The sequence below is a fragment of the Narcine bancroftii genome, chromosome 4 (genome assembly GCF_036971445.1).
Source record: "Narcine bancroftii isolate sNarBan1 chromosome 4, sNarBan1.hap1, whole genome shotgun sequence".
Classification (NCBI taxonomy): domain Eukaryota; kingdom Metazoa; phylum Chordata; class Chondrichthyes; order Torpediniformes; family Narcinidae; genus Narcine; species Narcine bancroftii.
The window spans coordinates 297716745-297744397 of record NC_091472.1 but is presented as its reverse complement, the minus strand read 5'-3'; the positions used below and the strand labels follow the sequence as shown (position 1 = coordinate 297744397).

Below are 27653 nucleotides of genomic sequence, written 5' to 3'. Positions count from 1 at the left end.
CATTGCTGGGTGGTTCACAATATATTTCAATGATTCAGATGGGGAAAGCAACTTTATAGTTCTAAATTTGACAGCATAGAACTGGGAGATATGAGTTGCAAGGAAAATATCAAGGCTTCCAACAATTCAGCAATTTTAGATAAGTTGAACAAATTCACAAATACATTGCAAACACAATAAAATGTGGATGTGAGAAACAGGAAAACAGGAAGACAATGTTATTTGAATAGTGGGTAAATTGGAAAATGTTGACATATATAGTACATACTTAAAGTAAAAATGCAGTTGAAGCAAACAGTTAACAAACCAAATACTGTTCTTCATTGCAAGAGGTTTGGAGTACAGAAGGAAAGACATCTAACCACAATTACACAGGCCTGTGGTAAGACTATAACTGGAAAATCTGTTTATTTTACCTAAGATATTCCCTTGCCATATAAGGAATACATTCAAAGGACTTGCTTATGAGGAGACTTGGACAACTACCATGTATTCACTGAAATTTGGAAGAATAAGAAGAAATTGTATTTGTTAACATAAAAAGTCTGAAAGTGTTTGGCAGGCCAAATATAGTAATATTGTTTTTCTTAGGCTGGGAGAATGGGCATATGTAGAACTTGGATTCTGCTATCAGATTATTATGCAGCAAGACAATTGGGACTGAGATAAGATGAAATGTCTTTTCTCATGGCATAGTGAACCTGTGCAATTCTACCACAGAGGTATCAGACAGGAAGTCTATTGTTACAAGCCCAGAGGATCCCAAAACCCACCAACAATAGATATTCACCAAGACAAATGGTTACTTAAACAAAAGTTGCTTTTAATTATCTTTAAACATGAAAACAGAATCATACTTTTACTTATCACTATTGACTTAACTAACCTAACTTAACCCTCTTCTAATTCTAAGCGCATGTGTATGTAATGTGTGTGTAAGTTCAGAAAAGTTCGCTGATTCACAGTCCAATCTCACTTCTCATTCCTCCAAGTTCACTGATTGCAGGAAATTCTTATACTATGCCCAGAATTTAACATTTATAAAGTTCACCAGGTTTTGGTGCTTGAAAGATAAACGATTACCATTCAGGAAGGTTCTTGTCAGTTTTCTGAGAGATGTGTTGTTCCAGGACATCCACAACTGATTCCTTTTTAATCAGCCACTTTAGTGTCTTGCTGACAAAACCTGCCCCCTCCGGGTTCTCCAGATTATAACTTCTTTCTTTCAGGTCATCACCGAGTGCCTTTTTGTTTCTCTTATTTCAAGTCCTCTCTTCTTGAATGAACCATAAGGGCTTTGACCAGCCTGAACTAAGCACTCACAACCCATCTTACAAAATGGCGTTTTCCACAAGCTTGCCAGCTTGTCCTGCTCCAGTCCCAGTTGCTGCTGCTGACTGTAACACTGTAGAAATTATCTCTGTCTGTCTGCCTGTCTCTCTCTCTCTCTCTCTCTCAGAGAGAAAGCCTGTTTGACTCTCTCTGCTTGCAAAACCTCATGACCCATTTAGAACATCAAGTTCCGCTCCAGACAGAATGCGGCTCCTTGTTGCAATTTTCTAAACAACTATCCATTAGTGCAGTTTTTTGGGCACTCTCCGAAGCTTCTGCAAATGTTCTGGGGCCGACATGTCTAGCATTAGCAGAGCTCCAGTATTTTAAATAAGATCTGTTTTAAAGTGTTTATATGTGACTTAAACTAAAACCCTGCCCCAATTTATCTCCCAAAAACATATCTATATGTTATAACATTGTACAGAGTATCATTAAAACAGCTGAGAGGATTACTGGTGTCTGGGAGCATTGTCTAAATACGGCTCAAGGAATCCTAGACGACCATTTCCATCCATCACACAGTATTTTCAACCTATTATCATCAAGAAGAAGGTACAGGAGTATCAAAATAAGGACTTCCAGGCTGGAGAATAGCTTCCTACCAGAGGCTATGAGACTGATGAACAAGCATCCTGTAACTGTGAAAATCATCCAAAATATTTATATACATTTATTTTATTAATGTGATTATTATGTACTGTGTATTGTATGTTTATGTGCATGGACCATGGTCTGGAGAGACAGTTTTTTGTTGGTCTGTATATGTACAATCAGATGATAATGAACTTGAAGCATATAAAATTGAAAGAGACCAACACCCAAGAAAATGTTGAACGGCAGAGCATACTCAAAGGGTTTAATGATGATTTTTACTCTTATATTTCAATCAAATGTTATTCCCATCAATGCAATAACAGACAGCATTATTGAAAGTCAATAGCATAACCATATGCTCATCAGCAATGCCCGGCCAGGAAGCCTGTCGACTGACCAACCAATCACCTGATCGACGCACCCCACTGGTGAGCAGTACTCTTCCTATCATCAACGGTGGGGTATTGAGGCCCATCGATCCCGCTCCCCCTGCGCGCCCTAGGGAAACACCAAAGCCGGCCATTGTTGATGGCTGTGATGAGCAGGCAACTGCATAACCTCCTCCAGACTCCCTGTCGGGCTGATATTTCTTGGTTGACAACGGGGCACAGTACAATGTCCTGCCCTCATTCAGCCTAGAGGCTTGCAGCAGCAGGGTGGGCTGAAAGCTTTGAACAGCAAATGGCTCCATCATTCAGACATTTGGCACCCGTACAATTCCTCTCTGCTTTGGAGACAGATAATTTACTTGGAAGTTTATGGCGGTGGCCATACAGCAATCGTTATTGGGTGCCAATTTCCTGCAACCCAACTCACTAGTGGTGGACATTAAGGGGCATCGGCTGGTACATGCCTGGACATTTCAGACACTCTCACTCAAGGGCACCGAACTTACTAACCCCCATCTGCACTTGGTGAATACTGCCGACTACGAATTCACTTGAGTCTTAGCTGAATTCCCCTCCATCACTACACCTCATTTCAACTCAGCAGAACCCAAGCACGAGGTGAAACAACAAATTATTATGGAGGGCCCTCCCATCCACACCAGGGCATGTTGTTCCCCCCCAGAAAAACTCAACCTGACTAGAGAAGAATTTTGAAAGATGGAGGAACTCGGCATTGTGCAGCGCTCCGATATCCCATGGGTCTCCTCCCTCCATATGGTACCTAAGGCAGTGGGAGTTTGAAGACCATACAGAGACTACCGCCACCAAAATGAGGCCACCACACCTGACAGGTATGCCGTACCCCATATCCAGAACTTCACCACTAATCTGCAAGGGGCACAGATATTCTCTAAGGTAGACCTCATCAGAGGTTATCATCAAATCCCAGTCCACCCCGATGACATTTCCAAAACTTCCATCATGACCTCCTTTGGATTGTTTGAATTCCTCCGCATGCCATTAGGCTAAAAAGAAATGCAGCTCAGACTTCCAAAGGTTGATGTACGTAGTGGGCCAGAATCTGCACTTCGCCTTTGTCTACCTCTATAACATTTTAATAGCCAGCCACATCCGCACAGAGCACACTGCTCACTTAAGGCTATTGTTCTCCAGACTAAGTTAGTTTGATTTAACCATCAATCTGGCCAAGTGACAGTTCGGCCAAGAGACAATTGATTTCCTGACCCATTGCATTGACCAACATGGGGCCAGGTTGTTACCCACCAAAGTGGATGCTATTGTTCCTTTCCCAAACCAACAACCATGAAGGGAGTTTGCACGTTGCAGTAAACTGGAATTCACTGTCTATGTATTGTTCAGATGGCTGGCTCCTTCCCTGGCTCCATCCTCACCTACCCCATTATAAACCCTGGTTTTCCCGCTTTTCTTCAGATTCACCTGAGAACTATTACATCTACTAGCCATTGATTGTAAGCTATTAAAAGCACGTTTGTACTCCTTACTTGTCCCTGAATGCATTCCGTCACGTTACACAGGTATGATCAATTTTTATCATAGCTTCATACCTGCAGCAGTCTGCATCATGAGTCCGCTATTTCCCCTCATGGCAGGAACCAGTAAAGACATTCAATGGACACAGGAGGCGACTGAGGCTTTCCAAGCAACCAAAGCTACCCTAGCCAAAGCCACCCTCTTTGTGCATTCAAGAACAGATGCCCTGACCACCATCATGGTAGACACCTCCAGCACAGCGATTGGGAGTGTACTTGAGCAACTGGTTAACAGACAGTGGCAGCCGTTGGCCTTTTTCAGTAAACATCTCAGTGCCTTTGATAGGGAGCTGTTAGTGTGATTCCTGGCAATTCAGCATTTCTGGTTCTTCATGAAGGGCAGGAAGGAGTTCAAAATTTGCACAGACCACAAACCACTTACCTTTGCTTTTAGCAAGGTGTCAGATCCATGGTCAGCCAGCCAGCAGTGGCACCTGTCCTACATATCTAAATTTTCAACAGACATTGAACATATTGCTGGCAACTCCAATGTGGGAGCCGGTGCCCTATCCCATCCAGGTATCCTAACAGTGCACAACCCCTCCCCAGGTATGGACTAAGCAGCCCTGAAGGAAGTGCAGCAGGCAGACCCTGACATACCGGCGTACCAGACAGCACTTACTGGTCTGCAACTAGAGCACATCCATATTACCCCAGGTAACCGCACACTGCTCTGCGACACCTCAACTGGTAAACTGCACCCAATCATTCCGGTCACATGGAGGAGGCGAGTTTTTGATTTGGTCCACAATTTGGCTCACCCTGCTATCAGGATTACAGTTAGAATGTTGGCCCCAGTTAACCCCAGAGCTCATGGGCAAGCCAGCACCTTTCTCATAAAGAATTTGCAGATTATCACTACATTTTTGTCCAACGCAAGGCCCACCAGCCACCTCTTCAACAAACTTATGAAGGGCCATACTATGTTGTCAGGCACAATGGCTCCACCTGCATGTTGGACATTGGTGGCAGGGAGGAGACCTTCACATTTGACTGGCTGAAACCTACCCACTTGGACGTTAACCAGGCAGTTACTCACCTGACCCCACGGTGTAGAGGTTGGCCGCCAAAAGACAGTGTCCTGATCGCCAGTTCGGAGTGAGGGTGGGGGGGTCATGTAGCGGTCGTCACAGCAAAGAGCCATCAAACACAGCGATTGGGCAGACAGCACATGTGATGAGATGCCACTCCCATAGGCTGCTGGAATAGTGGTCGAATCAACCAATCACCGCCAGCGGGATCACAGGGGGTCTTATCTGGGCCCACGCATTTGGGATAGCCAATCAGCAACCAGTCTTGCCCCGGTGGTGACACAGCTGGCTGCCTATAAAAGGCAGAACTGCAGCCCAATAAAGCCAGCGTCATTTACACTCCCTTGGTGTGTGAGTCTTCTTTCAACCTTGAGCTATAACCATAGCGACCCTGCTAGAGAATTTAATTAAAAAGGCTAGTTTAAAACTCATCTAGTTTACTAACATCTCCAGGGAAGGAAATTTGCCATTCTTATTCAATCTAGCCTATTTGCGAACAGCCACACCATCGTAGTTGACCTCACTTCAGGGTTAATTCAGGGTGCAAAATAAACATCAGCATTGTTAGTAACATCCAAGAATGAAATAATTAAAAAATAATCTAATTTATCTCAGCTACTAGTTTTTTCAAAATGAACACAAAAGCATTCAGGTGAGACACACATTTGATCAAATTCAATATTAGCAAAGCTTCTTCACTGCAGTCGTTATGAGTCTGAATCATTTAGAGGTTCTGGGATATCTTCATTTTGTTGGGAAGCTGCAGTCGTTATTAATGTTATTCCAGCAGATTGCACATGATTTGTTATTAATGTAGAAAGACTCAAGGATGAAGAACAGGGCATCCGAAGGCAGTATGAGTTTAGTGAAACCGAGAAAGGCAGTCCTACTTTTGCTAGACCTACGGAAATTTTACATTGCGACAAGATTTCCCTTTGTAGAGGTGCCAGTGATTATCTTTGATTTGATTTTTCAAACATGGAGAAATGGCACTGGCAATATATTGTATATGCTATAAAAACTGTTTGAATCCTTCAAGTGGAGTCCTAAGATTTGTGCAACTAGGGAGGCTTCTGTCTTTCTTGGAATGAAGTACTGAGCCTTCATTTGAAATCCTGTCAACTGAAATAATGTGGCAAGCTAATTTCAATGTTGCTGGATAATTGTGAACCTTCCAACTGACTATTTAATCATTCATTTCATTTGAATTAGTGCTGGTGTATTTGGATATATTAAAATAGTAAATGCATTTCCTAAAACAATTTTGTTGGATGGAAAGCTATGTGTTGTCAGTGGCCATAAAATATATATTATTTTGTTTCCCAATAATTGAATTCATTTGTTATTCAAACTGTAAAACTTTTATTTCACAAAACTAATATTAGTCTGTTGTAAATCAGCAATACTCATATTTTTTCTCTCTCAGGTGAATGGAAGATTAATAATACAAGCAAAAGAAGTTGAACAAAAATGGAATGATCTTGGCCTGCCAGCAGATACTCTAAGACGCATAATGACTGTGGGTGCTTTTGGTGTGGAGATTGAATGGATGAAATTTTTTGCGTTGTGTTGCAGCACACTTGATCCTGTAAGTATACTTCTGCTATTTTATCATTTATAACAAAACTATGATTAATCCCAGGTCTTTGGCATCTCTTTTCTATGATGCATTAAACTAACAATCAATATAGTAATAAACTGTACTGTAAACTTTTCAATAAGTAGCTGCATCAATTTATTGCTAATCTACCCTTTGCATACTCTCTGCAATCCTTTAACCTTCAAATTGTCAAATTGCTCATAATCACTTTCTGAAATGAAACAATAATGTCAACAATGGAATTTTATTCATGGAAATTGAATGGTGTTGCCTTGGAATTGGGCTCAAAGGGTAGTAATTCCTGATGAGAAAATGTTTAATGTAAATAAATTTGTACGCAAAGAATAAAAATAAATTTGTATAATTCAATGGTTTCAATGAAAAATGTAAAATTTTAAAAGATACAACACACTGGAGAGATATCTGACAGAAAAGACAAAGGATAAAACATCAACTAGATTTGGAGAGGGATAGGAACCAGAGTGACAGAGCAGATGGTGGAGTTAGGGTGGAAAAAGACAGAATCAAAAGGCTGTGCATGGTGGGAATAACGTTCTGATGTGCATCTATTTCAGTACAAGGAATATGGAAGGAATATGGTCTGTCATGTGGAATTATGGCATTGTGGCTATTAGTGAAACTTGGTTGGAGGAGGGGCAACAATGTTCCAGGGTTCCAGTGTTCCAGAAATGATAGAGGAGCAAGTTGAAAGGGGGAGGGGGACCATCTCATCCCAACCAGGCAAAGTCAAGAAAGCAGCCTGGGCTCTGACAGCTGAGTTGTTATAAACCCACAAAATCCCAATTATATGTTTCACGCCTTTGTTGTGAATGTCCTTAGTGTCCTGTGTAATTGTGGTTAGTTAAACATTTAGTGTTAAATATGGGGGTTGGGGAGAAAGGGAAATAAAAAGAGCTTGAACTCTGCAGAAATTGTATAAAATGGATAATTGTAAATTGTAGTCAATGCTGATTATGTTAACATTGACAATGATAATGTTGATAACTGAGTTCAAGTTTGGAAAAACATAAATAAAATATTCAAAAAAAGAAAAGGGGAAGGGTGGTATTGGTAGTCAGGGAAAATGTCACAGCATTGCTCAGTCAGGACAGATAAGAGCGCTCGTCAACTGAGGTTATATGGGCAGAATGGGAAAGGTAGGCCACATTCATGGAATTGTATTATAGACCACCCAATAGTCAGCGAGAATTGGGGGAGCAAATCTGCAGAGATAGCAGACGGCTGCAGGAAACATGAAGTTGTGATAGGAGGTGATTTTAACATTCCACAGATTGACTGGGACTCTCATACTGTAAAAGGCTAGATGGGTTAGACTTTGTTAAATGTGTTCAGGAAAGTTTTCTGTATCAAGATATAGAGGGTCCAACTAAAGGGATTGCAATACTGGATCTCCTATTAGGGAACAAGGCAGGGAACGTGACGGAAGTGTGTGTAGGGGAACACTTAGGGTCCAGCAATCCTAATGCCATTAGTTTCAAAATAATTAAAAAGATGGTATATATTCCCATATAGAACAATTACAACTTGAACCCACAGCTGCAGAAACCAACTTACCAGGAAGTTACGCTATACTATGGTCATTGGGTAGATCTTGTTGCGATTGTCAGTAATGCCAAATTCTGGCAGATTGCACATGGTTTGAATAACTAGCACACGGGCCATTTAAAGACTGCAGGCAATTTGAACAGCCAGCTCACAGGCCATTTAAAGACTGCGATTGATTTCAACAGCTGATTCACGAGTCATTTAAAGAAGACTCAACCACAGAGGCAGAGTGGAATGGCAGGTTTATCTAAAATGACAGCAGCAGAGGGACGTCACAGATTGCTGTGTGATGAGACATAGCTGAATGAGGACATTCTGGACTAGCACTATACCCTGAGGACTTCATCTTCCACAGTGTAGACTGGACACCAGCATCAGGAAATCCAGAGGAGGCAGCATTTATGTTATTATCAATTCATCATGGTACATAAATGTGAAGGTTATGTCCCAGTCCTGTTCCCCTGACCTGGAAAATCTGGCGATGAAGTGTCATTCATTCTATTTGATGAGGGAGTTCTCTGCCATCAACCTGGTTGCTGTGTTCATTTCGCTCCAGGCTAACATCAAGCTAGTACTGTGATCAGCTGTGAGACAGCACACCATGATGCCTTCCCAAACATTGTAGAGGACTTCAACCAGGAAAATTTGAAGAAGTCTCTAATGAACTATCACCAATACGTAACCTGCAAAACCAGATGAGGCAACATATTTCACCACTGCTACACCACCATGAAGAATGCCCTTGTTCAGCCATGTCTCAGTGAAGTACATCACACAGCAATCTCTGATGTCGCTCTGCTACTGTAATGGCTCTGAATTTATCCACTTTATTTCCAGAGATTATATGTTGGGCACGAGGACGTTAGGGAGCAGAGGCCTCAGGATCTGGCATCTTAGTTTAACCTGCAGTTCCGCAGCTTCCCTTGGTATTTGCGTGGTTGAGTCTTTTTTAAATAACTTGTGCGTTGGTTGTTGAAATTGCCCACAGAGTTTAAATGACCCATGAGTCAGCTGTTCAAATCGTCCACTCTCTTTAATAGGATCGTGCGCAGCTGTTCAATTCAGCTGCTGTCTTTAAATGGTTCATGCCCCAGCTGTTCAAATTGTGCAAACTAATGGCATTATGATCCCTGGACCCAAGTGACCGCACTTCAGCAATTGTGATCTTCTATTTGTATTTCTGCTCCTGGTGTATAAGCAGAGACTGAGGTCTACAGTTCAAGTGGTGAAGACTATGAAAATATGGTCGAGGGAGGTGGAGGAGCACCTGCAGGATAGCTTTGAATTGGTGGACTGGATCATATTAAAGGACTAATCCTTAAACTTGAATGTATATTCCACGGCTATAATCAACTTCATCAAGACCTGCATGGATGAGTGCATGCCCATGCATACATTCCACAAATACCCCAAACAAATGAATCAAAAGATTTGCATCCTGCTGATGGCACGGTTGATGGTGTTTATGACTGGTAATTCAAATCTTTATAGGAAGTCCAGGTAATACCTAATGAAGGTCATCTCAGCAGCAAAGAGGTAATTCCGAGGGAAGCAGATACTTGCCAGCTACGGCAGGGATTGTAGGCCATTGGATCCTACAATGCGAAGCTCAACAACATAAATATCGGGATGATTCACTACCCGATGAACTCAACACATTTTGTGCTCACTTTGAAAGGAAAACTAATTGGTACAAATGTAATTCCTGAAGAAGCTGAATACCTTATGATATCCATCTCGAACGCCAGTGTCAGAACATCTTTCAAAAAAGTGAACCTGAGCCTCTGCACCCTACTGCAAATGAATCCTTGACTTCTTCATCAGAAGACCACAGTCAGTCCAAATTGGAAACGTCTCCTCCTTGATGACTATCAACTCAGGTACACCTGTGACACTTCCCAGCAACAATCAAGAGGCACACAAACGAATGAGTTAAGTTTAACACAAAATTAATTAACCAAACTAACAATAATAGAATTAACTCAGTAAACTTATCACCTGAACACCAGCCTTAGTGGCAACTCTATATCAACAACAAACTATTATACAGTGTATGTGGGAAGAAAATCCAGACCATTATAGTCCAGGCTGAAATGCCCCAAAAATTCCCAAAATTCCCAAAAATAAATCACAAAACCAAAAACTCCCAATCTTTCAGGGGAACACAAGACTGTTCTATGAGCCCAGAAGAGCCCAAAACCCAGCAACAATAGATATTCACCAAGACAAATGGTTACTTAAACAAAAGTTGCTTTTAATTATCTTTAAACATGAAAACAAAATCACACTTTAACTTGTTACTATCGACTTAACTAACCTAACTTAACCCCCTTCTAGTTCTAAGTGCACGTCTATGTAATGTGTGTGTAAGTTCAGAAAAGTTCTTTGGTTCACAGTCCAATCTCACTTCTCAATCTTCCAAGTTCATTGGTTGCAGGCAATTCTTATACTGTGCTCAGAATGTAACATTTATAAAGTTCACCAGGCTTTGGTAATTGAAATGTAAGTGTTTACCGCTCAGGAAGGTTCTTGTCAGTTTTCAGAGAGAGATTTGTTGTATGCTGGACACCCAGCCATTTCAGTGTCTTGCCGAAGAAACTTGCCCCTCAGGGTTCTCCAGATGATAACCTCTTTCTTTCAGGTCACCACAAAGTTGCTTCTTGTTTCTCTTATTCCGAGTGAATCATTAGACAGCCAGTCCTCTCCTCTTGCATGAACCACAAAGGCTTTGACCAGGCTGAACTAAGCACTCACAATCTGTCTTCCAAATGGGGTTTTCCACAGCTTGCCAGCTTGTCCTGTTCATGTCCCAGCTGCTGTAACTGTCTGTAATACTGTAGAACTGATCTCTGTCTGTCTGTCTGTCTCTCTCTCTCACACACACACACACACACACACACACACACACACACACACACACACACACAGAAAGCCTGTTTGACTCTCTCTGCTTGCAAAACCACATGACCCTCTTAGAACAGCAAGTTCCCCTCTAGACTGTCTGTGGCTCCGACAAGATCTTTCATCTCTTGTCTTTTTGTAAACAACGATCCATTAGTGAAGTCTCTTGGGCACTCTCCAAAGCTTTTGCAAAGACTCTGAGGCCCCGACATGTCTAGCATTAGCAGAGCTCGAGTATTTTAAATAAGATCTGTTTCAAAGTGTTTGTATGTGACTTACACTAACAAACCTACCCCAATTTATTTCCCCAAAACGTATCTATATTCTGTCGCAACTGCCTTAGGGTTTGAATGGGGCTACCACTACCCTTCACTTCCTTTATCCAGGAATTTCCACAATGACCTCCTGGTGTCTATGTGAGGTTTATGCCTCCAAAGACTACTTTAGGGTTCATGTGTCCTTCTCGCAGGTGAGTCCTCTTCTTTCCACACCTTATCTTAAAGGTCTGGTGACCCTCCAATCCTTCCTTAGGGTTCACAAGTGCCCCTATGGCACACAAGTCCTTCTTCTTGTACACTTAACTTGAGTGGTCTGGTGATCCTCCAAAGCCCTCCTTAGGGTTCAGTAGTGCCCTTCTGGCACACAAGTCCTCTTCATTGAAAGGCGACAGGAGAAGCACTGGTTAGTCTCACACACTCCACCAACAAATCTCTCCAGAACTAGCACTCTGGGTTTTTTAAACTGCCCAGTGCTGCCTACAGCACTCCCCATTGGTGGGCAGATTAATAGCTACAGGCTCACTCTCCTGCGAGCCCACGGACTTCTAGCACGTAGTTCCTGTGCTTTGACAGCCGTCAAAATTTCCTAGTGGCAGCAAGTTCAGTCCTATGACAGCTGTCAAAGTCCCCTAGTGGTAGCTTAGCACTACTACAGCTGTCAAATCCCCTGCAGTAAGTTCAGTCCTGTCAAAAAACAAAATAGTCAAGGTCTATAACACACCTCAAAATGTGTGCTTAGCCCACTGCTCTACACTCATAACTGTGTGGCTAGGCACAATTCAAATTCCATCCATATATTTTCCAATGGCACCACGGTTGTCAGAATCACAGATGGCAATAAGTGTACAGGAGTGAGTAAGATCAGCAAGATGAGCGGTGTCACAACAACCTTGCACTCAGCATTAGCAAAACTAAGCAGCTGATTATGGTCTTCAGGAGGGGTTAATCAGGAGAAAATGAACTGGGCCTTATCGAGGAGTCAGTAGTGGAAGGGTTTAAGAACTTAAAATTCCTGGGTATCAACATCTCTGATGTGAGTGGGACAGGATATTTTCAGGTAAGGGTGTAAATGAAAAATGGAGGATATTCAAAAAAGAAATTTTGAGGGTACAGAGTAGTTATGTCCCAGTGAGGATCAAAGGAAAGGCTGGAAGTCATAGGGAGGCTTGGTTTTTGAGGAATATTGGAAATTTGGTTAGGAGAAAAAGGGAGGTCTACAAGAGGTATAAAGAACAGTTTGAAGGAGGACTACAACTGTAGTGTAGAAGGAATCTTAAGAAAGAAATTAGAAAGGCCAAAAAAAGGCACGAAGAAGCTTTGGCAGACAGAGTAAAAATCAATCCAAAGGGTTTCTATAAGTACATTAAAAGTAAAAGATTAGTGAGGGATAAAATTGGACCCCTTGTAGATAGTGAGGGTAGGCTGAGTGAGAAGTCAGAGGAAATTTTGAATGATTTCTTTGCCTCGGTATTCACTAGGGAAAAAAATATTGAACCAGTTGAGGTAAAGAAAAATAGTGGGGAGGTAATGAAGCATATAAGGATAACCGAGGAGGTAGTGATGGCTGTGTTGAAAAAGATAAAGGTGGATAAATTTCCGGGACCAGACAAAATATTCCCAAGGACACTCAGGGAGGCTAGTGGACAGATAGTGGGGCCATTAACAGAGATATTTAGGATGTCACTGGCCATGGGGGTAGTGCCAAAGGATTGGAGGGTGGCGCATGTGGTTCCGCTGTTTAAGAAAGGGTCTAAATGTAAACCTGGGAATTATAGGCCCGTGAGTCTGACGTCTGTGGTGGGCAAGTTGATGGAAAGTGTTCTGAGGGATGGTATTTACAAATATTTGGAGGTACAGGGATTGATAGGGAGTAATCAGCATGGTTTTGTCAGGGGTAGATCATGCTTGACAAACCTGATTGAGTTTTTCGAGGGGGTTACAAAAAAGGTTGATGAAGGGAAAGCTGTGGATGTTGTCTATTTAGACTTTAGTAAAGCTTTTGACAAAGTTCCCCACAGGAGGTTAGGAAAAAAGGTGGAGGCATTAGGTATAAATGAGGAGGTAGTGAAATGGATTCAGCAATGGTTGGATGGGAGGTGTCAGAGAGTAGTGGTAGAAAATTGTTTGTCCAATTGGAGGGCGGTGACTAGTGGAGTTCCTCAGGGATCGGTCCTCGGTCCACTATTGTTTGTTATATATATTAACAATCTGGAAGTAGGGGTGGAGAATTGGATAAGCAAGTTTGCGGATGATACAAAGATTGGTGGTGTTGTGGACAGTGAGGAAGATTACCGTAGATTAAAAGGTGATTTAGGAAGGCTGTAGGTGTGGGCTGAGAAATGGCTGATGGAATTTAATACAGATAAGTGTGAGGTGTTACATTTTGGAAAGGCAAATCTAAATAGGTCATATGCATTAAATGGTAGGCTATTAAGATGTGCAGAGCAACAAAGGGATTTAGGAGTTGTGGTAAATAGTACCCTCAAGGCTGATACTCAGGTAGATGGTGTGGTGAAGAAGGCATTTGGAATGTTGGCCTTCATAAATCGGAGTATTGAATTCAAGAGTAGGGAGGTTATGATGAAATTGTACAAGGCATTGGTGAGGCCAAATTTGGAGTACTGTGTACAGTTTTGGTCACCAAATTATAGGAAAGATATAAACAAAATAGAGAGAGTGCAGAGAAGGTTCACGAGAATGTTGACAGGATTTCAAGGTTTAAGTTACAGGGAAAGATTGTGCAGACTGGGGCTTTTTTCTCTGAAGTGTAGAAGATTGAGAGGGGACTTGATAGAGGTGTTTAAGATTTTAAAAGGGACAGACAGAGTAAACATGCATAGGCTTTTTCAATTAAGAGTGGGGGAGATTCAAACTAGAGGCCATGGTTTAAGATTGAAGGGGGAAAATTATAAGGGGAACATGAGGGGAAATTTCTTTATGCAAAGGGTGGTAGGGATGTGGAATGAGCTTCCGACAGACGTGGTCGAGGCGGGATCATTGATTACATTTAAGGAAAGACTGGATAGTTACATGGATAGGAGAGGACTGGAGGGGTATGGACTGGGTGCTGGTCAGTGGGACTAGGAGGGTGAGGATTTGTTACGGCATGGACTAGTAGGGCCGAACTGGCCTGTTCTGTGCTGTAAGTGGTTATATGGTTATATCTGTCCTGGGCCTCCATGAAGAAGGCTTGCCAGAAGCTATACTTTGTGAGGAGTTTGAGGATACTTGATATGTCTCTAGACTCTTACAGATATCTACAGGTACCATTGAGAGCATTCCACTAGTTGTAAACCTGTCTGGTATTAAGGGGCCAATGCACAGGTCAGGAAAAAGACTAAAGAGAGTTTTGAACTTGACCAGCTGCCATCACTGGCATCAGTTCTCTCTCCATAGAGGACATCTTCCAGAGGCAGTGTCTTAAGAAAGTAGCCTCTATCCTCAAGGACCATCACCAGCCTGGCCATGCCCTGCTCACACTGCTACCATCAGGAAGGAGGTACAGAAGCCTGAAGTCAAAAACCATGTTGCACAAAAACAGCTTCTACACTTTGAACATCCGATCTCTGTATGGACAATGAACCACAGACACTTCCTCACCTTCTCCTCTTTTTGCACTAATTTACTTATTTTAAAATATTATTTATAGCCATATTGGCACCTATAATGCTGCTGGAATAAAACAAATTTCATAACATGTTCATGACAATAAATTGTGATAATTATGGATAGGCATTGATCTGGTCCTTGAGTTGAAATTCTCAGTTAAGAAAGGCTAACTTTGAGGATCAAGAAAGTGTGAATTGGGTCCGTGTAGTGGCCTGCACACAGAGACACGGAATGACTGACAAATGCGGCAATTGTATGGACCTGTGGGGTGGGGGGGGATGATACCAAACGTCGTCCCAGGTGACATCCACACGGCAAGAAGACGGGGAACTGACGGGAATGCTGGCCAACCCGAGGCCGGCACTCTGATGATGCAGGACCCTGACGTCAGCTCCAGGGGCCCATATAAGCAGAGCTGCCAATCCAATAAATCAGTCTTCAACTTTGACTCCTTGTGTGTGTCTTCCTTCCACACTTACTGTAGCACGCATGCTACAACAGATTATTTTCTGGCAAAGATGTTCTTAGAATTTCACAGGTGAAATTCTAGAGTTTTTATGTTCCTGTCAGGATTAAGGGCAAAGTTAACAGACATAGAAAACCTTGATTTTCGAGAGATATTATTGATTTGGTCAAGAAGGTGTAGAGCAGGTATAGGCAACACAGAATAAATGAGGTTCTTGAGGAGAATAAAAAATGCAAGAAAAAAACAAGAAAGAAATCAAGAGGCCTAAAAGAAGACTTGAAATTTCATTGGCAGATAAGGTGAAGGAAAATCTTAAGGGTTTCTACCTTTAAGAGCAAAAGGATAGTAAGGGGAAAAATTGGTCCTCTTGATGATCAGAATGGTCGGCTATGTATGGAGCCAAAAGAGATGGGAAAGATTTTAGATGGTTTTTTGGCATCTGTATTTACTCATGAAGCTGGCCCAGAAAATAGACAAACAAGCAATGAGGTCATGAAACATACAGATTAAAGAGGAGGTGCTTGTTGTCTTAATGCAGATAAGGGAGAATAAATCCCCAGGTCCTGACAAGATATTCTCTTGAACCTAGGAGGCTAGAGAAGAAATTGTTGAGACTCTGGCAGATATATTTAACATGTGCTTAGCCACAGGTAAGCCATGGGACAATTGGAGGATAGCTCATATTTTTCCATTCTTTAAAAAAGTCACCAAAAATAATTTAGGCCAATGAGCTTGACATAAATAGTGGATAAGTTATTGGGAGATGTTTAAAGATATGATATGAAAGTAGTTGAATAGTCAGAGATTGATTAGGGATAATCAACATGGCTTTATGCATGGTAGGTAATGTTCAACCAGTTTTTTTTTGAGGATAATACTAGGAAAGTTAAAGAAAGAAAGGTGATTTACAAGGATGTTTTCTACATGAAGTTTAGTAAAGGCCTCTGATAAGGCCATGTATGGGCTGTTAGTGAGAAAGGTTCCATTGCTTGGTGTTCATGATGAGGTAGTAAATTGGATTTGGCTTTGGCTTTACAGGTGAAACCAGAGAATGGTAGTGGATGATTGCCTCTCTAACTGGAGGCCTGTGAGTAGAGGTATGCTTCAAGGATCAGTGCTAGGTCCTCTGTTGTTTGTCACTTAAATCAATGAAATGATAATGTGGTAAATTGGATCAGCAAATTTACACATGACACAAAGATTGGAGGTATAGTGGACAGCAAGGAAGGCTTTCAGAGTTTGTAGAGGGATCAGGAACACCTGGAAAAATATGCTGCAAAATGACATAGAATTTAATGCAGAAAAGTTTGAGGTATTACACTTTGGAAGGACAAAGCAAGGTAGGACATACACTGGTATGGCACTGAGGAGTGTGGTAGAATAGAGGGATCTTGGAATATGGATACAGGTAGATAGGGTCGTAAAGAGAGCTTTTGGCACACAGTCCTTCATAAATTAAAGTATTGAAAAAAAGAGTTGAGATGTTATGGTGAAGTTGTATAGGACATTGGTGAGGTTAAATCTGGAGTATTATATGCAGTTTTGGTCATCTAACTCCATGAAGGATATCAATAAGATTGAAAGAGTGCAGAGGAGATTTACTAGGATGTTGCCAGGGCTTGACGAATTAAGTTCCAAGAAAAGGTTAAACAGGTTAGGAGCGCAGAAGAATGAGAGGATATACAAAATTATGATAGTTACAGAAAGAGTAAATGCAAGACTACTAAGGATATGCAAGATTTAAAAAAAACTAGAGAACGTGGATTGGCTGAAAGAGGTAAATTTTAAAGGGAACATTAGAGGGAATTTCTTAAGGCAGAGAGTGGTAGGAGTATGGAATGAGCTGCCAACTGCATTGGCTGAAGGCTCAATTTTGACATTTAAGAAAAATTTGGACAGGTACATGGTTGAGAAGGGTATGGAGGAATATGGTCCAATGGGGTGGAACTAGGCAGAAATATAGTTTGGCGCAGACTAGAAGGTCTGTTTCTGTGCTGGAGTTTTCTATGGTTCTATAATTATTCTAAAAAATAGGTTTGCAAGTTCATTTATTCTATTTTTATCATATCTAAACTTCATTCAGGATTCTTCATATTTAAATCATTAATTATTTTTTAAAACATATTACTAAGATGCAGAATATAGCTGATCAGGCAACATCAGTGAAGAGAGAATTAATATATTTTTATAGAGTGTATTTTGTATGTTTACTTAAATATATATTAAATATATAACATCTCCATTATTTTATAGCAAAGACTTTAAAAATAAATGTGTCCTTTGGTTTCCCAGGCTTCCAAAACTTCCCAGTGAAAATAAGGAAAAATCACAAAAGAATTGACATATTTCTTTAATTAAGTCAAGGACTAACTGAACAGTCAATGTGATTCTAGATCAATCTGTGACTAGTTAGCATGGCTGCACATATCACTCCAATGACTCAGCTGTATGTTGACACAAGCTATCTCCTTTTTTCCATTGATGACTCTCAATCAATGTAACTCAAATATTAAACATCAACTTTACAGGTTCTGCACTATGTAATTTTATCCTACAACATTGTTCCCTTATTTTGCAAGTCCTCTTAATGAAGTAAAGCCACTGTTGAGTGGGTGGAGAGCATCTGATGAGGGAAACTATGAAAGAGTTAAGGCATTGCATAAAAATTAAATGCAATTAATGTTAATCATAGACAATTGGGATTGTTAGCAAGTACAGCAAATAGAGAGAGAATTGGAAACATGTGAATTGGTGTGAGGTGTAACATGCTGAACTGGCTTGAGTCAAAGTGAGAGCCTCTTGGTTATAGGGTAATCAGGATTCAAATGAATATGATTTTTTTTAAAATCTGCTCCAACAAAGTCAATAAATTATTTTTGCCATCAAATCCAGAAAGTAAGATCACTCTCTGAGTCAACATCTGGTCAAACCATCTCCAGATAGGCTTCTTTCATCCACAAAGAAGTAAAAATAAGTTGCTGAAAGGCATGACATCTCGTAATGAGTTTCTTAACAGAAAGAGAAGGTTTTGTTTCTGTGCACTCTTTGTTTAAAATTACAGAATCCATTAAATGTAATGTTTCTTTTGTCTCCAAGAATCAGTCGAAATTACTACATGTTGCCATCACATTGTTGAGCTGAGATAGTCAGAAAACTTGGAAACAACATCCTAATGCAAAGGCTTCATACATCACTGAAATTTCTAGGTTTTCTGATCATGGACCATGAACAAGTTAAAATTCAGCTATTTGCCATTTTGCAGGAGTTCCCATGATCATCTATTGTAACTGCATGGAATCCTTCGAAAAGCTAGTTTATGGAAAAGTATTTATTTATATTTATTATTATCTGTTACATAAACAACTACAAAATACAAGTTAATATAAACATAATTTGAATGTTTACATTTTCAAATTTAACATTGCCTACTTCCCCTTATTTTGTTGGTGTCATCTGATGTTCAAAATATGCACCTGTTCCTTTTTAATTTTCATATTTCACCTGTTTATTTCCAAGTTTGCTGATTTGTGAATATTGTTGTTCAGCCAAATGGATGCAGATAACCTTTAAGTAAGCTAAAATAGCAGTGCAGCCAGAGTTGTTGTAACAGTAGCATTGCCACTGATGTGGACCCAGGGAGAGCAGAGAGAGGAGACACAGCACTCCCCACAGGGTTGTACAACTCAGGCCTATTAAAGAAGCCAATGGTATTTTGCAAACAGGATTTGAGAGGACACTGAGGGCATGGAGGGCTCCCAAAAGGCCTTGGGCACTGAAGGCTTCCTCACCATGTTGGAGGCTTGGATCCAGGCTCTGTGTAGCTGGAGGTGAATCTACAGACATTGGGTGATTCTGGGGGGACTCTCTTTTGCTTCTCTTTCTCTGATTGTAAGGGATGCCAGTCAATGCTAATGGTGAATCTTTGCCTTACGGTAAACAAAAGATAATTTCATGAGATTTTAACCACTGAAAATGCAGTGCTGGCTGATGAACGTGAAATAATGACACATAATTGCAGGTAAATCAGAACTAATTTATTCAAGTCATGTGCATATTTTTTTAAAACACTGAAACACACTTGCTACGTCATGACATTATGATGTCCTGTGCCAGTTCACTAGACTTCTGGGAGTTGTAGTCTATCTATAATGGTGCAACAAGGCCCCCACCCCCTCAGAAATGGCACTATCACTGGTAGTTTTTATGGGAGGTTAACCCCTGCATCAGACTGCTGGCTGTTGAATAAAGGCAGTTTTGAGACCGTCAGTTGTGAATGACAGAGGCTGCCTGGCAATATCCAAGATGCAGGTTGATCTCTTTCATCTTATCACCCTCTATGGTCCCTTGTTTGGCACTTGCAAGAGTTGTCCAAGTGTTCTTCTACATACGAACACATATTCACAGTCCTTCAGTTCGTGTGGTACAAAAGAAACATGTTTTCCATGTGATGATAGTGGTACAGGGATAATTTGCCTATGGTATCCCTTAGTCTGCTCAGGAACTCTTTGGGATCTTCATCTTTACTGGATCTGTGTGGAACAAATTACGCTGGGATCACCAAAGATGCAGACGAAGCGTGAAGATTGTCTTGGAGTTGTCCTAATTCCAAGCAACATTCATGGTAATTTGTCTGCCCAGTTGGGACAGTCCAAACTGGCCATTAAGGCTAATTTAAGGTGACGATGCAATCATTCAACCATCCCATTGGACTGTGGGTGATAGGCACTTGTATGAAACCTAGACCCGAGCAGCTGAGATAAGGCTGTCCATAATGAAAATGTAAATTGAGATCTTCTGTCAGAAGTGATGTGCGCCTGTAAGCCGAAGCTAGCCACCCAAGAATTAAGCAATGCTCATGCACATGAGTCCATAGAAGCATCCGCCATGGATGCTGATGTTGAAAAGTCCTTCCACCTTAAATCTATGCCCTCTAGTTGTAGGGAAGTTAATACATGTTGCTGAAGGATGTAGGTGCAAGCATGTTGGTACAACAAGCAAGTAGGGCGAGCAAAAGGGTCAAAAAGGTACATTAGCATTAATTATAATCATAATTATGAGAGGATTTGAATACAGGATTAAGGAGTCCTATTGCACTTAGACCACACCTTGAGTATTGTGTGCAGTGTTTTTCTTCTTACCAAACAAAAGATGTACTTGCCACAGAGTGCAGCAAAGATTCACTCGTATGGCTCCCAGAATTGCAGATTTAGTGTATAATATGAACAAATAGACTGGATCTGAAATTTCTTGGGCACTTGGACTGGGAATAGTCCTCTGTTATTCTAGGCTTTTCTGAAAAACTGGGATAAAACATCCTAGCAAAAAACTGTCAAAGCACCAGTATGGTCCAGGGCAGAGGCAGCCAATTATTCAGGAATGCATAATTCAAATTCATATTTATTGTCAGAGTATATATATATCACATCATATACAATCATGAAATTCTCTTTCCTGTGGGCCAGTACTTTGTACTCAAGAAAAAGATGCATATACAAAAGAGAGAAATATAAACAAACTGCAAATACAGAGACAAATAAATATTTAGTAATAAATAATTTGCAAATAAGAGTTTTTAAATAAGTCTCTGAATGAATCAGTTGTTTAAGAGGCTGATGGTTGAGGGGCAGCAACTGTTCCTCAATCTAGTAATATGGGTCTTGTGGCACTGAAACAAGTGCTTAATTTTTTTATCTGAAATCCTTGGGACGAGACCCTTTATTCGATTGCGGAATTTTTGGATAATGGAATAATATTAAAAAGGCGATACTTTTAAGTGATTTCAATGGGAGTCGCAGCGGCATTGGATGGGGGTTGGTAAATGAAGTGAGATAAACATAGACTAGTCTCTCCCCGCTCACCCACCCGAGCTATGCTACCACTCTCTCCCCGCTCGCCCAAGTCTCTCTCTCTGTCAAATACCCTTTCAGAGGGTTGCTGAAATTCTGGAGGACAATCCTTGTATTTTTAAGTAAAACGTCAAACTTAAGCTAGCTCAAACTATGTTCAGCACCTGAAAATATACATGCAGTAAAAAAATGTTTGGTTTTCGGAGGTTTTCAGAATTATGAATAAAGCAATAAGCACCTGTACCTCTTTCCGCACAGAGGCATTGGTATCCCATTACCAGCCCATGATACAGCCAGTCAGCACACTTTTCACTGCACACCTGTAGAAGTTTGCCAAGTTTCTGATGTCATTCTGACCCTCTGAAAATTCTTGAACAAGTAGAGGCAAAGATGTTTTTATTCTTGATAACATTAGTAGGTTGGGTCCAAGATAGGTCCACTGAGATAGCAACTCTCAGGAATTTAAATTTGCTCACCCTCTCCATCTCTGATCCCACAATGATCAATGGATCAGACACCTCTGTTTTTCCCTTCCTGAGGTCCACAATCAGCTCTTTTGTTTTGGTGATATTGATTGATAGGTTATTGTTAGTACACCATTCAGCCTAGTTTTCAGTTTCCTTCCTGTATGCCTTTTATACAATTCACCACTGTGATATCATCAGCAAATTTGTAAATAGTACCGAGTCACGATTTGGTGGGGAACTACTTGTCTACAGCTGCTTTTACAAAGTCCATAACGGCTCAAGTGTAATCATTCAGATCCTCAGCTGAGTTCTTGAACACTACCCAATCCACTGACTTGAGGTCATCCTGTAATTTTCTTCAGCCTCCTGCAACCACCTTCTGGCTGTTCTGATCTCTGGAGCCTCTCTTTTTATACTCTGTCTGTATGGAGGCAGAAGAAGGACTGCCAGGTGATCAGATTTGCCAAAATGCGGTCTCAGGAAAGAACAATTGGCTTTCCTTGTATTAATGTAGCACTGATCAAGAGTGCTTGGACCTCTGGCACAACAGGCTACGTGCTGGTGATAATTGGGCAATATCTCCTTGAGGTAAGGCTGCAAAAGTCACTAACTATGATTTGAGTGCATATGGGTGGGTTGTCTCTTGTTTACTGAGCACATCATGCAGCTCGATGTTCTTGTTTGTAATTGGCATCATGAAGGATTTAAACTCCAGTGAGAATCAATGATGAGAACTCTCAGGATAGATACAAGGGTCTGAATTTGATTGATATTTGCTCCAAGGCAATGGAGCAGGAGGTCAACACGACTCCAACTGTCGAATCCTGTGTTCAAATAAAGTTAAAACTCTGAGGTGGAGTTCAAATATATTCAGTCTTTATTCCACCATTACTGTCTCTTACCCCACTCGTGATTCTATGCAACATGGCTCCCTCGTGATTCTGTGCAACATGCCAGCCATTACAATCGATAACCAATCTATGTTATCCTGCAAGGCATTATAGTCGATAACCAAATTATCATTGATCACTACTACACTACATCCCTCCCTTATCAAATAAAAGGATCATCAAATAAATAATATTAAAACTACTTTTAAAACAGTCAACTTTCAATACTGATTATTTTCAATACCAATATCAAATTCAATTTCCAAATCACATATTTTCCTGAATCATTTACAAAACATAAAATACAATGTTCTCTACACTAATGCATCACAAAGTCTTGAAATCTACCTTGTATACTGCTGGAGCTGCAGTGCGGGGGCCTGCTTCTGGACTGCTGACCGCGATATCCTGCTCAGTTTGTCTATTGCCTTGATGCTGGTTTCCAGTAATTTCTCGTTCCAGCTGGTGCATTCCAGGTTCACCAAGCTGGTCGTCTCCATTCTGCTCTTACACAGTTTCATCTGGCATCGACATCACTGGAGCATTGCGACGATAATACTTTTTCACATGTGATGTGTTTCTGTCATAAGTAACACCTTCTGGAGACTGGACCGTCATCTGATTTCCTTCTCTGGACACTACAATATATGGTTGAGGAATAAATGGTGGGTCCATTTTATTCTGACTTTCTTTCCTCACCAGTACCTCATCCCCTGGGATTACATCTGAAGGTCTGGCATTCCTTTTAGTGTCCACGAATAGTTTTGTTGCCCTTTTCTTTCAGCATCATGGTTTTCCACTTCCTGGTCATTCATTATGTCATTAACTAGTGGTATTTTGGTTCTGATCTTTCTTCCAAATAAGTGTTCTGCTGGACTCTTTCCTGTGGTACTATGTGGTATCGCTCTGTATGCTGCTACATAGGTTAAAAAAAGCTTCTTTCCAATCCTTTCTTTCTGCTTGAGCGATTCTCATTCTCTTCTCTAGTGACTGATTCTAACATCCAACTTCTCCATTGGCCTGTGGCCACTTTGGTGTAACTTTGTGGTGGTTCACATCAATAGTTCTCATGAATTCTTGGAATATCTCTGATATGAATTGAGGTCCATTGTCTGAATGCAAAGTCACTGGTAAGCCATGTCTGGCATAGATATCCCTCAGTGCTGCTATAATATCTTCTGCTGTTGTTGATTTCATTATGATATACTCATAATATCTGCTGTAATAATCAACAACCACCATAATCAACTCTCCAGTTGGAAATGGGCCCAAGAAGTCTACAACAATATCCTTCATGGTCCTGCTGGTAGCAGCGTGCTTCCTATCGGTTCAGGTGGGCTAGGTCTGCTTGTCACCTGACACCCATGACATGATCTCACATATTTTTCCACATCTTTTTCCATTCCTGGCCACCAAACTTTTATGCGGAGGTTTTGTCCCAACAAATCCTAAATGTCCCTCGTGAGCTAGTGCTACCATCCTCCCTCTCAATTTCTGTGGAATAACAAATCTATTTCCCCTGAGTACACATCTTTGAATTGTACACATTTCATATCTGATGGCCATATATGTTTTATTTTGACAGCTGTTCCAATCACCACTGTTGATCTGATCCCTAATGTTCATCAGTTCTGAGTCCATACATGATTCCCTCTCGATCTCCCTGGTTTGTACTGCTCGTGGTGTAGCATTCAACGCAATGAATCTCACGAACGATTCAGCTTCCATCTCAAGTGTTGAGTGCTTTACCCCATCTTCTTTCAGCAACCTTGATAATGAATCAACAATATTGTTTTTTCCTTTTATGTAAATCACCCTGTAGCGGTATTGTTGTAATCTCAGGATCCATCTTTCAATTCTAGCACATGGCTTTGATCTCAAAGAATAAATTGCTTTCAGTGGTCAGTGATCAGTTAAGAGCTGGAACTCTATGCCATGTAGATAAGCATGGAAATGTTCGCAGGCCCATACGAGACCTAGGGCATCCTTCTCTGTCTATGAATAAAATCTTTCAACATCAGTAAGTGACTTACTCGCATATGCAATCACCCTCCAATGTTCTCCTTGCTTCTGAACTAGGACTGCTCCTAGTCCCACTGGGCTAGCATCAGCTATAACTCATATCTGAGCCTTTGGATCAAAATATCCCAATATATGTGTACTCATCAGGCTTCTTTTTAATTTCTGAAAAGCCTTCCTTTGGTTGGGTCCAAACACAAAGTGAGCATTTTTACTTGTTAGCCTCCTTGGTGATTCTGCAATAATTGCTAGATTTAGTATGAACCTGGCACAAAATTTCACTCAGCCCAGAAAGCTCCTCACTTTTGTTGCATTCCTTGGTTGTCGAACTTCTGCAACTGCCTTGATTTCATCTTCAGTTGGATTGATACCTTTATTAGTCAGCTTGTGACCTATGAAGACCATGTCGGATACATCCAGCAAACATTTGTCTGCATTCACTGTCAATCCAGCATCTCTTAACCGGACTAATATCTGTCTAAGTCTTTCATCATGTTCCTCACATGTGGCACCATGGACAATGATATCATCTGAGTTGTTAGCTGTGCCTGGAACTCCTTGGATGATTTTGTGGATTTCATATTGATAGATCTCTGGAGCAGCATTTACACCAAATAGTAACCTCTTATATCTAAACAATCCACAATGTGTGACAAATGTAGTGATTTTTCTTGACTCTGGCTCTAGTTCTAGCTGGTGGAAACCCCATTTCAAATCCAACTTCGCTTGTCGATAGTTCCTGTAGGAATAGGATGCCTTTCCCTCACTACTGCTTCATTTCCTCTCCTAATATCCATACATAGTCTGATCTACCCATTGGGTTTTGGAACTACAACTACTGGACTGACCCAAGGTGTTGGTTCCTCCACTGGTTCAATTATGTCTTATTGAATAAGTTCATATATTTTTGCTTATACTTTCTCCCTTAGGTCAAACGGTGTCCTTCTCATGGGTTGTGCTACTAGCCTGACCTCTTGGATCTATTTTCAATTTGATCTGCCGGTTCCTTAGTTTTCCAAATCCTTCAAAAACTGACCAGAATTCCTCCTTCAGATCAATATAAGATTGCACTGAGTTCACATTCAGGCCTATATGTAATACACCCATTGCCTGCGCCATCTCCCTACTCAGTAGAGGTTCTCCTCATTCCTCTATGACAACAAACTCTGCCATCGTGGTAAGTGATGTAAGATTACCCTGGGCATCTACCTGCACCTCTGCTGTAAAGCATCCAGTTGTTTGAGTGGCTTCAATGAGGTGTATGGAAACAATTTTTTCTCACATCTTCTGGTTGTACATTTTATCTTTTCCTTTTTCAGTTCCTCCCACAATACTCTGTCTATGATATTAGTATCACTCCCACTGTCCACCATGATGTCAACCTTCACACCTCCAATCACTATTGGCACCTTTGCATTTGCATGTTTATTGTTAATGGCAAAAACATATCTTATTTCAGTTTGTTTTTCATGATTGTCATCACCTCTACGTTCACATTCACATGGACCCTTTTCAACATGATGTACATTTTGTTCGCCCCTTGGCCTATGTCCACTTCTCATCCCCCTTCTTCCTCCACAATTACTTGTATGTCCAGGTTCACCACTTGCCTGGGGTGGGGCTCTGCAGTTCTTAGCAAAATGACTCTTTTTACCACAGCTCCTGCAGACTTGACTCTTGGCTGGACAGCACAAATCCTTGCCAAAATGTACGATATTGCCATATCAGTAGCATTCAGGACGTTCTGAATAATGCGTGTGTTTACCACATTCCTGTCTTTTGCCTGCTGCGGTAAATATCTTATGAACTTGACCAGAAATTGCACCATCACATCCAGCTGGGGGAACCATCCAATTTCATAGTGTGAAACTGAGTTTCTACTGCTTCAAATGATGCTGGTGTTGTCAATGTTTCTGCTAGTGTGAGTGTTGCACTTTTCTCCAACAACTTGTGTCTCAAGTCGTTTGAAGTACAACTTTGTACCACCTGATCTCGAATCTGGTTTTCCAAATCTGCTCCATAATTGCAACCTTCGGACACCTTCCTGAGTCGTGTGACCTAATGAACAATGGTTTCCATGTCCCTCTGTTTGATCTGTCGAAAGACATGGCGTTAGAATGTGGCATTTGTTTCTACAACAAAATACTTTTTCAAGGCATCAACAGCCCTATTATAATCAGCTTTGTTCCCTGTGTTGGCCAGTGTCTTGAAAATCTCCCGCACTGCAGCTCCAGCAGTATACAAGGTAGAGCCCTCCTCCATGTGAGCTCTGCTGGTGTTGCCCCGTCGACAAACAATCCCAAGCTGTCAGCATATGAATCAAACTCCACATACCAAGCCATTCAGTGGGGTCAAATGGAGAGAAACCTTTAATTCCTGTGGCTTCCATTCCTGCAAATGCCATATTTTCTTCTGTACAGCACAATAACAAGAATTTCAGTTCATCCTCGTCGCCAATGTCAAATCCTGAGTTCAAATAAAGTCAATACTCTGAGGTGGAGTTCAAATATGTTCAGTCTTTATTCCACCATTACTGTCTCTTACTCCCACTCGTGATTCTGTACAACACGACTCCCTCGTAATTCTGTGCAACATGCCAGCCATTACAATCGATAAGCAATCTATGTCATCCTGCAAGGCATTATAGTCGATAGCCAAACTATCATTTATCACTACTACACTACATCAACGTCCATGCACCAGCTGTATTAACTAAAAAGAATACACCGGCCCATCTCTCTTTGCTGGAATCCGAGATCCAATCCAGTCTGTGAATGGTGAAACCCTCTGGTTAGATTGTGGTCTCTGGCATGTTCTCTGTTAGCCACGTCTTGGTGCACCAAACAACTGAGATTTGTCTCACCTGTCTCTGCTAAACCAGAGCTCTGGACAGCATGGTTAGCATAGTGGTTAGTGCAATGCTGTTACTGCACCAGTGACCCGTGTTCAAATCCAGTGCTGTCCATAAGGAGTTTGTACATTCTCCCCTGCAGCGGTTTCCTCCCACCATTCAAAAAGTACCGCAGTCATAAGTTAATTGGGTGTATTTGGCAGCATGGGCTCATGGGCTGAAAGGGGTTGTAACCATGCT

The 27653-nt window shown here is 41.2% G+C and overlaps 2 protein-coding genes across 5 annotated transcripts in view; one reads left to right on the top strand and one right to left on the bottom strand.

Moving 5' to 3' along the window:
• Positions 1–27653, bottom strand: part of LOC138762132 (kalirin-like) — an 873682-nt gene that overhangs the window by 798766 nt on the left and 47263 nt on the right. The gene's annotated exons all lie outside the window — the stretch shown is intronic.
• LOC138762140 (ropporin-1-like) overlaps positions 1–27653 on the top strand; it is a 94176-nt gene that overhangs the window by 59240 nt on the left and 7283 nt on the right. For both annotated transcript variants that reach the window (XM_069935602.1, XM_069935603.1), the window contains exon 4: positions 6347–6508. In XM_069935602.1, the coding sequence (XP_069791703.1) occupies positions 6347–6508 (162 nt within the window). The remainder of the gene's footprint in view (positions 1–6346; positions 6509–27653) is intronic.